Raw genomic sequence first — 15,000 nt, 5'->3', positions numbered from 1 at the left:
TTATGTGTTTATATGACCCATATATTCCTTATTTTAAAAAATATATTTTTAATATAATGGTATATAAGGACCAATATAATATTTTCTTCTACTATTAAGTTGTATTATATATTTTTTAAATTACATATATTTAACATTACACAAAAATTGATGAAACATAATTTTGTAGAAAAGTCACATTTCAAGTTTTCCTTTTTTAATAAAACAAGAATTTTAAAATATTAATATAATATGAATAAAATAAAAATCTAATTAACATTTATATTTTAATAGTAAAAATATAAAGTAATAAAAGATAAATGAAAAATATATAATATATAATATATTTTATGGATTAAAACATATCTCCTAAATATTTTTTTTATATATATCTTTTCTTTACATTTTTAAAAAATTTTGAGAGCCTAAATATGAATATAGAATGATGAAATATAGTCACGTGTTAATATATATATTATAATATATAATATAAATATTTTATTTTTCAGTTATAAGTGAATCATATAATAATTGTCTTCTTTTTTGAGTATTGAACCTTTATATAATATATTTTTACAATAATAAAATGATAAGATTTTTTCTTTTAATTATTTATTTATGCGTAAAACAGATAAAGGTTTAGTTATATACAATAAAATATAGAACTATGAACGAACAAATAAATAAATATATATTAATATATATAATATATTGACACGTTATTTTTTTTTCGAAATATATTTAATCCTATGCAATATTTTTATTTATTTAATTTTTTTATTTTATTTCCTTAAAGACATATATTTTACCATAAATATGAGAAAAAAGAAAAATTAATATTATTTTAAATTTTTATATATATAATGTACATATAGGTTTACATTCTTATATTAATTTTTATATATTTACAATATAAATATATATTATATATATAACCAAAAAATTAGAATTCCCTTGAATACTTAATATTTTAAAAAAATATATATATATAAATTTTACAATTATATCGTCTAGTCTTCTTTTTAAAATAATTTAATATTATCTATATTAAAAAATTTATATTATGATATATTTATATATATGTACATAAAAAATAATATATATTATATATATTTTTATGGGTATTTAAAAAAATATATACCTTTTTATAATATATATATATATATAGTATAATCAATTTTATATAAAATATAAAGGTAGGCTTAAAAAATATTATATATATAATATATTTAATATTTATTATATTTTTATTTTGAATAATAAATATTATATATATATATATATATATATATATATTATAATACATAATTTTAATATATACAAATAAAGAAGAAAATATGTTTTTATTTTATATAATAAAAAATATATAATTATATAAATTTTAAGAAACTCCAATAATTTTAAAGAGTGTCATGATATTATAAATTTATATTATATAAAAAACTATTGTTTTTTTTTTTTAAACCTTTATATATATTATGTTATTATTATATTTTTAATTTAGAGTATTTTTCTTTTTTTATATGAAGTGATCATAAAAAATAATATATATATATATATATGTATATATTATAAATATTTATATTTACCTTGTCGTTTTGAATTTTTTTTTTTTTAAACTGCCTTAAAATTTTTAATATTTTTCGTTCATTATGACATGGTTTTTTATATTATAAATGAACGAAATGTGTGATTTATTTTAAGGACATATATTTAAATATATATATATATATATATATATATATATATATATGTATACATGTAATTCTTTTGTTTAGTTCTTAAATATAAAAAGCGAGAATCATTTTATACATAAATTCATATCTTATTTTATTTTATCTTATATTATCGTATTTTTTCTTTCTTTCTTTTTTTTTTTTTTTTTTTTTGTCAATATGAATTTTTTAAATTTGTTTAAGAATGAAAAGAAAAATGAGCAGTTGTCAAATGTAAACGAAGATATAAATGAAGAAGAAAAAGAAAAAAAATTATCCACGTTGGAATTAAATAATAATATGAATAATGGAAACAATAATGATGACCAAATTAATGAAGATGAAAATATAAATGGTTATGATAATACCATACAAGTAACAAATGAAAATGATAGTCAACTGGAAATAAATAATATTAATATGAATGAGTTTAACGAGAATAATAAGAGTGATATAAATTATGTATCTCAAAACTTAGGGGACACAAATATAGTGATAAACAATAATGATAATAATACTGGGAAATATTTTGGACATATAACAAATAATAATAATATAAACGTTGAACAAAATAACCAATTTAATAATAATTTTATGAATGGTAAAAATTATTCCATCCAAATGGCTAGCTGCACATTTTTACCTGAACAAAATAATATAACATTAACTAATCAAAATGGAAAGGAGATAAATCCAAATTTTAATAATGTTCCAAGTGGTACAATTAATGACAACAATAATAATATGTCGTTTTATGAACATTCTGAGAATAATGAAAAGAAAAAGAAACCGAAAATAAAAAATCATTATATTAATAAGATGTCTAATGTTAATATGAATAAGGAAGAGTATATATATAATTCGATAAAACATAATTATATAAATATGAATAAAATAAATGATAATTTTAGTAATGACCCCAATTCTATACAATATATACCAAAAAAAAATATTTTGAATAATAATAGTAATATAACACAACCTTATAAAAAAAAAAAAAAAAATATTCTAACCAATAATATGAATATTAATATGTATGAAAATATGAGAGGAAACAAATCAGAAATGATGAATATACCAAATCTAGGACAATATGATTCATATGAAAATTATACAGAATTCTCAAATGTAATGAATAAAAATATGTTTAATAATATGAATGGAAATAATGATATATTACAAAATGATTATATGAATAATTTTAGGGGACCAAAGGGTGTAAATATTGATGAAATATTTATGACTCATTTTTTGGAAAATGATAATTTTATGGATTATAAGTTTTTGAAAAGTTTGGATAATTCATATAATGTTAATAGTAATTATGTTGAAAATAAAATTAAAAAGGAAATTAAAAAAAGTGGACAAAATGGTAATGATGATGATAATAATGATGTTAATAATGAAGTTAATAATGATGTTAAAAATGATGTTAATAATGATGATAATAATAATAGTTACAGTAGTAGTGACGATAATAGTGATGATGTTAATGATGAGAAAAAAACAGATGAATATTATTATGAAAAGACTTTAAATTTTCTTAATAAAGAATTTAACAGTAATGATATAAAAAATAATAATGATAGAAATATTATAGAAAAAACGCCATATTACAAACTAATAAACTTTGAAAAAAAATTAGCTACTGAACGTAAGAGAGTATTAAATTATTTTGACCAAGATAAGAAACAAATTTATTCAAATACCATTGGTAAAGATAAACAATTTTCACATATATATTTTAATAATGAAAAATATTATGATACTAAAGAAATATTGGCTTATTTGCTTCCATATCATACATATTACTTGGATGAGGTTCGAATAGCTTCGTATGAGGAAGATGAAAATTTATCAAAACAATTAGATGAAGAAATCAAAAATATTGAGCAGCGCATTTATAAAATCAAGGATTCCTTTTACAACCTAACAAATCCATCAATAGTAATAAATAAATGAATATATATATATATATATATATATATATATATATATATATATGTTTTTTTTTTTTTTTTTTTTTTTTTTATATTTTTTTTTTCTTTGAATCTTTTAATTATCCAAAATTTTGTAACCTATATTATTATTATTATATATATATATATATTTTTATTTATATGCATATATTCACCTTTTTATTTTAATGTTTCCTTTGTAGGCATGGAGTTTTAACAAAATAGTCCATCGAACAACTAGCCAATTTAACGATAAAAAATCGAACACTAAAGAGGTTGTGGACTTATGAAATTATTTAAATATTCTATAAATGAAAAGGAAATATTTTAACATTGTTGGTTTGTTTAAATATGTCACATATAAATATATATATATATATATATATATATATATATTTAATTTATTTATTTATTTTTTTTTTTTTTTTTGTTGAATTAAGTTATATAGAAATTTGTAAAACCTTATATTTAAGGTAAAAAAGTATATAATATTTTATTATGCAGGTTGCATTATATAAGATATAGATAAATATAAGGTATAATATATTTTTAACATCTTGTCTTTATTTTGATTTATTTTTATTTTTTTTGTATGGAAAAAGGAAATTAAGAATTTTTTTTTCCTTTTTTTAATTTGTTTCATATTATAAATGTAGATTAAAATATATATATATATATATATATATATATATATTAATATATGTTTGTATTTTTTTTTATTATTTGTATTAGACATATATACTTAATATTTACATTTATAATTTTTTCTTTTTAAAAATTGATGCCAAATTTTTTATTATTTTTCTAAAAGGATTAATTTATTTAAAAATTTAAATGTTATTATATAATTATTGTCATATAAATATGAATAATAATTGTTACATTATGAATGTTGTGTATGTTTTTTAAAAAAAATAAAAATAAATAAATATACTTAAAATAATATATTTGTGGATGTTTTACTTTAAAAAAAAAAAAAAAAAAAAAATTATATATTATACAATATAAATATGTGTACATAAACATAAGAATATATGAGTAGTTGGAACATTACTCCTTAGCAAAAAAAAAAAAAAAAAAAAAAATTAATGTTTCAAATATAAATGTGCAATGATAAATATATATTAAAATTTATATATTTTTCATATTATTTATTATATATATATGAAAAAATAAAGGTTATACTTAAAAAATTTTTTTTTTTTTTTTTTTTTTTTTTTAAATATCCAAAAAAAATAGAATTCATATTATATACATAAATTTTTATAGTTATTATTTTACATTATTTTATTTTTATCTCAAAAAAAAATGTAAAATATGTTACATTCTGTACAATAAATATTTATATACATAAAGTATATAATTATTTACATATGACCAGAATTATTGTTATTTGAAACCTATAAAAAACTGTGTTTTTTTGATATAATATAGCAATTAAAAAAAATATATCAATTGATATATTTTTAAAATACTGCTATATAATATTACACTTATATATATATATATATATATTTTTTGTATTATAAAAATGAAATTCAATATATTTGAAAGTAAGAACGTATACAATATAAAGAACAAAGTAATAAACATAAAGGAAAGATATATAAGTTTTCAAAGAAGTATAGTAAATAATAATAATGTAATTAAAAAAGAAACCCCTAAATTTGAAAGAAAGCCTTTAGGGTCTTATCCGATACCCCCTGAAGCAGAAATGATGTGGAGAAATAGACATACAGCATATGGTGGATATATTCAACAAACCATATCACCATTTCAACAAAAAATTATGTACCCTTTCTGGCATATGGCTTTAGCTAGATGGTGGGCAAAATTCTCTTCATATTTATGGTGGTGGATTTGGCCATTTGCCATAACAAATTTAATTTTATATAAAATGTTTTATGATGCTAAGAAATATGTAAAAGAGAAACATTGGTATTGATCATATAATGGAAAAAAAAATATAATTATAATAAATATCTTTTATTTTTATTACTATTGTTTTTTTTTTTTTTTTAAATATATATGCCTTTTTTTTCTTTTTTTTATAAAATTTTATAAGGTGTGCATGGACTTTTATTAAAATATTATTTCATGCTTATATATTAATATACATAAATGTATTTTTTTCTTTTTTTTTTTTTTTTACAAAATGAGAAAGCAAAAAATTTCTATATATAAGCACTAAATTTATGTATATCATATATATATGCATATATTTTTTTCATTATTTAAACAAAATACAACTTCTATATTTGTATATATATATATACATATAAATGTTTAAATTCTCTTTAATTTGAGTATTTGTTTATAAAAGTATGCTTATATATTTTTTCTTTAAAATGTATAAGTAAATATATACACATATACATAAATATAAATATATACATATATATATATATATATATATATATATATATATTGAAATATAATTTTTTCATTTACACTAGAGGATATTATAATTCTATAAAAATAATTATATATATATATATCATATAAAATATAATTTGTTATATATACAAAAGAAATATTAAATTATATAGACACACAATATAAAACATATATATATTTATATATATGTGTATTATTTTATTTTATTATTTTTTTTTTTTAAATTAAAATATGGATATATGAAAAATACCACAAAATGAATATTAACACTATATATAAGAACAAATTTTTAAATAAGCTCATATTGAAAAATAAGGGAATATACCTGAACAATAATATGTGTATATTTAAAAATGATGGAAACAATACAACAAATGTTATATATAGGATGAACAAAAAAGATATAAAAAAGTATGAATATAATTCTTTTTTTTTGAAAAAAGAAAGATATAATATTGAATATTTCAATTCCAAAAATAATAAACAAAGAGGATGCATGTTTATACAAAAAAAATTATTGTCGTCTCAAAAAAAAAGTGATGATATATTAGGATGCAAAAGAAGTGTATATATTGTAAATAGCTTTTTTTTCTTATGTGGATGTCTTATTTCGTTATATAGTATATTTATATATGATTTTTTTTTTAATAGACTTTTTCAAATATGTTCAAATGTATTTTTCTTATTATTTCATTTTACTAAAAAAAGTGTTAATATTGTAGCTTCTTTATTTCACTTATTATTTATTTGTTTTCAAGTTGGTGTTTTATTCAAGAAAATGAAAGATTAACTTGAAGAATACTGAATAAAAAGGATATTACATATATGTATGTATATGAATATTTGTTTATTTTTTTAATTTTTGAACATTAATTAAAAGATATATATAAACATAAATTTTATTTTGTTAAAAAAATATATAATATTATATACTTATGTATGCAATATATTAACAAATAAAACGATATAAAATATAAATATAAATAAATAAATAAATATATATATATATATATATATATATATATATATATATATATATATATATTTATATTTATTTATTCTTTTATATGTTGTATTATATTTTTTTTTGTTATGGAATCCTTTTCCTTATTTCAATTTTCATCCTTTGGTTTTTCATTTATCTGGTTATCCTCGTCATCCTTTTCAGGCTGCAGGTTTTCCAGATTAGGCTCCTCGATATTATACTTATGAGCATTTTCTAATAAATACTGTGCTATATGCAAACATGGATTTTTTGGTTTAGTTTTACATATATATATTAAAGCATCTGTTAGTATTGGTAAAATATTTTTGATTAAATAAAATCTTAAAGGTACAGATTGATTATGAATATATTGTTGTTGATGTTTAATTAATAATTGTTGTCTTTTTTTTTCAGCTTTTATTAGATCATCATTTTGTTTAATTTCTTCTAATACTACCTTATCTTCTATATCTTTGATTTTTTGTTTTTCATCCATTAATATTTGTTGTTCTTCCTGTAATTTGTTTTTTAACATTTCATCTGTGGATGGTAAGAAATTATTAAACTTGACATTTTTTTCAATAAATATATAAATATTAGTTAATATATGTTCTAATAAAGTATTTTCATTTATATTAAGTGTATATACTTCAATATCATTTTCTATAAAATAATCTTCAATACTTTGTTTCTGATCAAATTCAAAATAGTCATTTCTACAATTTTCATTAATATATTTTTTATGTCTTCTTTCAAAACCTATTTCATCATTATGTCCTTTTATTATTTCATTTTCAGGTAAATTCATCATTCTCTTTTTACATAATTCTTCTGTAGATTTTAATATAATAACAAATTCGGGCATAATAATATATTTATTTATATTTTCTATAATTTTTTTTTTTTTCTTTCTTTTTTTCTTCTTTTTTTTATTTGATGATTTTTTAACACTTTGTGATTCTTCATCACTATGTGTGAGCATATTTGTATTTTCTGAATTTTCTGAGATTTTTTCATCATCATTATCTTCATTATAATCACTATTATCATTATTATTACCTTCTTCGCTATCATCATCATTTTCGTCCTCATCATTGTCATCTTCTTCCTTATCATCATCATCTTCTTCTTTCTTATCATCATCTTCTTCTTCTTTCTTATCATCATCTTCTTCCATATCATTGTCATCTTCTTCCTTCTCATCATCATCTTCTTCCATATCATCATCATCTTCCTCCTTATCATTATCCTCTTCCTCCTTATCATTATCATCTTCCACTTTATCATCCTTCTCATTCTTCTTTTTCTTTGCCTTTTTTTTACTTTTATTATTTCCTTTTATATTCTTATCTTCTTCATCCCTTTTACCATTACTCATCTCTTTGTTCTTTTCAGGCACCTCCCTTTTGTAGTTTTCGAAAAAAAATTTAGCTTCCTCATAATTCCTTGGGAAAAAATCCAAAACAAATCCCCTAAACTTACACTCGTTATTTTCCAGTTTTGAATAAAATAATGAAGAAAGATCTGATAAAGTTAACTTTTTTGGGGGTACATTTTTCTTTTTTTCATTATCTAATTCATTTATATATTCTTGATAATATTTCGGAAATGCATAATCTGTTCTATTTTTATATTCATCAATTAATATATTAATAGAACACATTATTAAATTATAATGATCACATATTTTTTTAGCTATAAATGTTTTTCCGACACCTGGTTGCCCTATAATAAGGACTTTTAAATTTTTCAAATTTCGAAATTCACAAAATTCTTTTGCTATAATTGCGATATTATTAATAAATCCGTCTTGACAATGAAATGTAATAATATTTTTCGTTTTATTTTTATTTTTATTTTTGGTTTGTTTGAGATTCTTTTTTTTCTTTTTATCTTTTTTTTTCATATTACTATTATCTGAATCGCTATCATCATTATTGTCATTATCAATAATGCTACCATTTTTGCTATCATCATTGCTATCATTCATATTAATATTACTACTTTGTTCACTGTCAATATTTTCATCCTCGGTATTGCCTTCTGTCTTGTCTGAATCACTATTATCTGTATCGCTATCATTATCTTCCTTATCATTATCACTTATATCTTCCTTACCATTATCACTTATATCTCCCTTATCATTATCACTTATATCTCCCTCATCATTATCACTTATATCTTCCTCATCATTATCACTTATATCTTCCTCTTCATTTTTTTTTTTATTTTTATTGATCTTATTTGACTTTTTCTTTTTCCCTTGTTCCTTCCCTTCGTTATCGTCATATATGTTAGTACACTGAAATCTTAGATTAACACATAACTTCTCTGAATGCTCATAAAAAATGGATTCATGAGGTGACACATGCATAAAATTCATGTTCCCTGATAAATGGCTAGCTATAGTATGAATAAGCTCTTTTTGAGTAATATATTGATTATCAACAGCTATGAGATATTTTTTTTTGGATTCACTAATATACAATTGTTTTATATATTCACATAAACCTCTAATGTGGATGACAGGAATATAATTATCTCCTTTGTCAATAATATGATTGTCTTTACTTAACCAAGCATTTTTAAAAATAGAGAAAAAAACGCTTTCTCCATTACCATATAGTAATCCTGATACTACAACATGTGTTTTTATATTTTTCATAGAATTAAGTGATAATATAAGAGTTTCGACACTTTTATATTCATCAAAATGAGCAGATGATATTCTTTTTAAATAATCTTTTTCATTGAATATTTGAGGAATATATAAAATTTTTTCTTTTTTGTTAATTTTTTCATTAAGATTTTGTTGAAGATCTGATTTAATATCTTCATTTTTTATAATATTTCCATGTTTATTAGATACACCATGATCTAGAATTTTATTATTTTTATTATGATTCTCATTCTTTTTCTTATCTTTTTTTTTACTTGTTTTTTGATTATTTTTTTCAACATTTTTATTATCTTTCTTTTCTAAATTATTATTTGTTTCCCCTGATTTATCACCAATATTATCATATTGATTTTTTGTTATTTCTTTGTTTTCTTCTACAATTTTTTTTATGAATTTTCTTTTCGTTTTATTCCAGGTCATAATAGAAGAGATAAGAATGATAGTCATATTATTTTTTATTTTTTCATATTTAAGTTTTCTAATGACATATTCTATTTCTTCTAAATTTGTATTGTGTAGATCATATATGACTAGTTTACATTTCAAAATATATTTGACAATATTATCTTTAGGTATTTTCGATATTATTTTTTTTACATTATCATAATTATACATTATACAGTCATCCTTAGATAATTCTTGATCGTCTACAGTTCCATAAATTTCGGTTTTTTCATTTTTAATTTCATCAAATGTTTTACAAAGGCAGCTACCGCTGTATGTGTTTACATTATTGATAAATATTTTCATCATACACATAAAATATTATAAATATAAATAAATATATATATATATGTATCTTGATTTTTTTTTTTTTTTTTTTTTTTTTTTTTTGGATGACTATTGTTAAGTGTATAATTATTAAAGGAGAAAAATACTATATAGAAATACTTATCATGACTAAGGAATAATGAAAAATATATATATATATATATATATATTTATTTATATTTTTTTTTATTTTTTTTTGACCATATTATATATAGCTGTATGTAAGAACTATATAATAGTTACTATATAAAAATTATGGAAGATATTAAAACAAAAAAATGGTAATCATACTATATTAAGAAGATAAAATTTACGACATTATATTAATATGATAATATAGTCAAGATTTTCTTTAACCTTATATTTTATAAAATATGTACATTGAATTTAACTATTACATATGTGTATATATTTATGTTTATAAATATAACATCTTACATTCGAAATAAAAATGTAGACAAATAATAATAAATAATATAATGACCAATATATATTCCTTTTTTTGATATATGTTTCTATAATTATAAAAGTTAATAAAATAAAAGGTATATACATTTAAATATATATATATATATATATATATGTATATATATTTATACTTTCCATATGAATAAAATTGAAGGAGAAAATAATTTTACGAAAAAATATTTTTATTAGCTGAATATTATGTATAACTAAATTTTTTTTTGATTCTCTCAACATACGAACGTAAATATATTTTCTTTGCACACTTAAAAGGAAGTGATAATGAGAATTTTATAACTCATACGTATGTTCAAGGCATATTATAATATACTAACAAAAATACTTAACAATGAAAAGGAGAAAAAAATAAATAATATATATATATATAATAATATCCCGTTTTATGTAATAACCCTATGTATTTTCTGGCATGTAATTTGTTTTTATTTAAATATTCATATATCATTTAAAAATACAAATATATAAAAGAAATAATAAAGAAAAGAAGGGTTTTAAGAATAATTTATTTATTAAAGATATATAAAACAAAAATATAATATAAATATATTATTATATATATATATATATATATTTTTTCCAAATTATATGAAGTCAAAAAATGAAATTGTATTATATTATATATAATTATTTTTAAAATTATATATTTATAAATTATATTATTATATATATTTATAATAATACATATATAATATATAATCTATCCATCATATAATATATATATATATATATATATATCTTAATATAAACGTATTTCTTTTGACAAGGACATAATAATATAAGATGTTTCATTAATTTAAAGAAATTATTTTATAAAAATATTTATTGTTTATAATATTTTTTTAATATTCATTTTATATAGATTTAAAAATAAATGCATATTTAAAAAATGAATATATAAATAAAAAAATAAAAATAAATAAATAAATAAATAAATAAATAAAAATAAAAATAAATAAATATATATATACAAATATAATATATTTATATATATTAATTATATTATATTTTTTTATATGCAGTGATTGACAAAAAAAAAAAAAAAAAAAAAAAAAAAAAGAAATTTTTTTCTCTACAATTTTTTTTTTTTTTATTTTCTTTGGAAAATAGTTAGTATATATATATATATATATATATATATATATATATATATATATATAATATATTATAATATTAGTTTGCATAAGTTATTCTTTAAAAAAAAAAAAAAAAAAAAAAAAAAAAAAGTGTATTTGATAATATAATATATAAAACAATATATAAGTTTTTATTAATCAAAAGAAAGAAAAAAAAAAATTTATGTTTATAAAAAATATATATATTAAAATAATTTATATGATATATATATTGAATTTTTTTTTTAATTGTGTCGACTTTTGTAATTTATTAAAAGTAATAATATAAAAAAAAAAAAAAAAAAAAAAAAAAAGGGGAGTAAATATAAAATAATATATATTTATAAATAAATATATATATATATTAATTTATTTGATTATATATTGTTACATATATATATTTTTTTCGTGACAAAGATATCAAACAATGAGTGAGGTAATAAACAAAAGACGTGAAAAAGGATGGATAACTAAAATTATAATTATATATATATAATTTATTTGTGTGTATGAGTTATATATATATATATATATATATATATATATATATATATATATATATATATGTATGTATATTTCATTGTAATATATTTTATAATTTAATATATGTCCTTTTTGGCTGTTTTCAATTGGTAATATATATTTTATTAGGTAATTGTACCAAGAAGTTTCAGATTATTAGACGAATTGGAAAGAGGACAAAAAGGAAACGTCAGTGAAGGTGTTTCTTTTGGATTAGAAAGTGCTGATGATATTACCTTGTCTAATTGGTCATGTACAATTTTTGGACAACCTGGTACTGTTTTTGAAAATAGAATATATTCTCTCACAATATTTTGTGATGATAATTATCCTGATTCACCACCAACAGTCAAATTTGATACTAAAATAGAAATGTCCTGTGTCGACAATTGTGGAAGGGTAAGTCCTCAACTTTAAAGTGGATATATACATATATATATATATATGTACTTATATTATAACCTGATTAGTAGTACATATCTTAATTTATTATATAATAAGAATATATTATCATTCGTTACATATACATGATCCTTTATTTTTAATTTACTTCATATTTTAGGTCATTAAAAATAATTTACATATATTAAAAAACTGGAATAGAAATTATACCATTGAAACCATTTTAATTTCCTTGAGACAAGAAATGTTGTCAAGTGCTAATAAGAGATTACCACAACCGAATGAAGGAGAAGTATATTCAAACAATTAATTATAAAATTATAAAATTATAAAAAATATAGGAAATTTTACCTTTAGAAAATATGTTATTTATATTATATTTACACCAAAAAAAAAAAAAAAAATTTATCATATTTTACCCTTTGTTTTATTTTTTATGAAGCATATATATATATATACATATACATATATATATATATATTTTTTTTTTTTTTTCTACGTGTATTACGCATATACATATTTGTGTATTAATATATATTTATGTATGTGTCCAAATTGTTTACGTTATAATTAAAAAAATAAAATAAAAAAAAAAAATAACAAGTGTATTATCATTTTTTTTTAAATTGAAGTTTTTAATTTTTTATAAAATTACAAAAATAATAAAGTTTCTTCCTTTTTGTTTTAAAAAAAATTTTCACACAAATTATTTATTAAACAATCATACATATAAATAAATAAATATATATATATATATATATATATATATATTATATTTAATATTTTAATGTTGTTTTAATTTAAGGCAAGGTACTTATTTTCTAAGATCTATGGCATTTATTACCCACATTATTATATTGATTCTTTTTCACATACTTTTTAGCATGAATAATGTATTATCTTTGCTATATGCAAGTATAAATATATTATCTTTTTACACTTTGAAAAAAAAAATATATATATATATATATCGTGTTCAATGCAATATAAATATATATTAAATGAGAATTTTTATTAATACGCGAAATAATATTTATTTATTCGAAAAAGAGAATATACATATATTGTAATTTTATATATATGTATATATATTAATGTGAAATATTATATTATACATATAATGATTTTATATTATATATGTCATATTATTTTTTTTTTTTTTTTTTTTTATCCTTTGAATTCTTAAATTGTTTTGTTGATATAATATATATATATATATATATATATATATATATATTTTATATGTATGATATTTTTTTTTTTTTTTTTTTTTTTTTGCACACGTTTTAATTATTTTTTTTGTGTAAAGATATTATTATTATGATATTCCTAGGAGAAAAAAAAAGTAAAAATTTAATATATATAAATATATACATACATATATATATTTGAATAATTCGTTTTAAAATTATTATATATATATATATATATATATATATTTATCCTTGTGAAATTTTCGTTTAAATTTTCAAATTTTATAATATTAATAATTATTCCGTTTAAATTACATATTTATATTTATATGTGAGGATGATACTTATTATATAAAGGTTAATGAAAATTACTAGTCTTCATTTTTTAATATTTCATAAAAAATTAACTTACTTTTCAACAAAAGTTAAAACGAAAAAAATATTTTATCAGAGAAGTTTGAATAATATATATGCTTGTAATAATAGAACGATGCCTGTCGATATAGCTGAAATAAAGAAAACAAATAATTATGCATTAGACATTCAGGAATCACAAAAATTGGCAAATACAATAAAAGAAGTTAAAGAAGTAAAAGAAGTAAAAGAAGTAAAAGAAGTAAAAGAAATAAAAAACAGTGACGAACAAAATAATAATAATATTAATAGTATTAATAGTATTAATAGTAATAATTATCCCTTTAGTCGTAAAGAAACCAAACTTATAGTTAAAGAAGAAGTAACAAATCCTATTGTTAATAATATTCTAAATAATAATAAGCTTTATACACAGTTAAATAATA

The 15,000-nt window shown here is 17.7% G+C and overlaps 6 protein-coding genes across 6 annotated transcripts in view; 5 read left to right on the top strand and 1 right to left on the bottom strand.

Moving 5' to 3' along the window:
- Nucleotides 1-1,874: 1,874 nt before the first annotated feature.
- Nucleotides 1,875-3,942, top strand: PADL01_0304900 (conserved Plasmodium protein, unknown function; the record flags this gene model as incomplete). The annotated part of the gene is made up of 2 exons (XM_028683381.1): nucleotides 1,875-3,641; nucleotides 3,856-3,942. 2 exons carry the CDS (start codon nucleotides 1,875-1,877, stop codon nucleotides 3,940-3,942), a joined length of 1,854 nt encoding a protein of 617 aa, XP_028536469.1.
- A 1,241-nt stretch (nucleotides 3,943-5,183) lies between these two features.
- On the top strand, nucleotides 5,184-5,597 carry PADL01_0304800 (conserved Plasmodium protein, unknown function; the record flags this gene model as incomplete). Its single annotated transcript, XM_028683370.1, has 1 exon — nucleotides 5,184-5,597. One exon carries the CDS (start codon nucleotides 5,184-5,186, stop codon nucleotides 5,595-5,597), a length of 414 nt encoding a protein of 137 aa, XP_028536468.1.
- Nucleotides 5,598-6,305: 708 nt separating this feature from the next.
- Nucleotides 6,306-6,839, top strand: PADL01_0304700 (conserved Plasmodium protein, unknown function; the record flags this gene model as incomplete). Its single annotated transcript, XM_028683359.1, has 1 exon — nucleotides 6,306-6,839. The coding sequence occupies one exon, from the start codon at nucleotides 6,306-6,308 to the stop codon at nucleotides 6,837-6,839; it is 534 nt and encodes a 177-aa protein (XP_028536467.1).
- Nucleotides 6,840-7,161: 322 nt separating this feature from the next.
- PADL01_0304600 (P-loop containing nucleoside triphosphate hydrolase, putative) lies at nucleotides 7,162-10,467 on the bottom strand (the record flags this gene model as incomplete). Its single annotated transcript, XM_028683348.1, has 1 exon — nucleotides 7,162-10,467. One exon carries the CDS (start codon nucleotides 10,465-10,467, stop codon nucleotides 7,162-7,164), a length of 3,306 nt encoding a protein of 1,101 aa, XP_028536466.1.
- A 2,043-nt stretch (nucleotides 10,468-12,510) lies between these two features.
- On the top strand, nucleotides 12,511-13,317 carry PADL01_0304500 (ubiquitin-conjugating enzyme E2,putative; the record flags this gene model as incomplete). Its single annotated transcript, XM_028683337.1, has 3 exons — nucleotides 12,511-12,519; nucleotides 12,735-13,004; nucleotides 13,168-13,317. The coding sequence occupies 3 exons, from the start codon at nucleotides 12,511-12,513 to the stop codon at nucleotides 13,315-13,317; spliced, it is 429 nt and encodes a 142-aa protein (XP_028536465.1).
- A 1,244-nt stretch (nucleotides 13,318-14,561) lies between these two features.
- Nucleotides 14,562-15,000, top strand: part of PADL01_0304400 (AP endonuclease (DNA-[apurinic or apyrimidinic site] lyase), putative) — a gene marked incomplete at both ends in the record, with an annotated part of 1,746 nt that continues 1,307 nt past the window's right edge. The window contains one exon of the mRNA XM_028683325.1: nucleotides 14,562-15,000. This exon is cut by the window's right edge and continues 1,307 nt beyond it. Within this exon, the coding sequence (XP_028536464.1) occupies nucleotides 14,562-15,000 (439 nt within the window).

This window comes from Plasmodium sp. gorilla clade G2 (assembly GCF_900097015.1).
Source record: "Plasmodium sp. gorilla clade G2 genome assembly, chromosome: 3".
NCBI classification, from domain to species: domain Eukaryota; phylum Apicomplexa; class Aconoidasida; order Haemosporida; family Plasmodiidae; genus Plasmodium; species Plasmodium adleri (nom. inval.).
The sequence above is the reverse complement of the archived record's forward strand: the minus strand, read 5'-3'. Positions and strand labels throughout refer to the sequence as shown.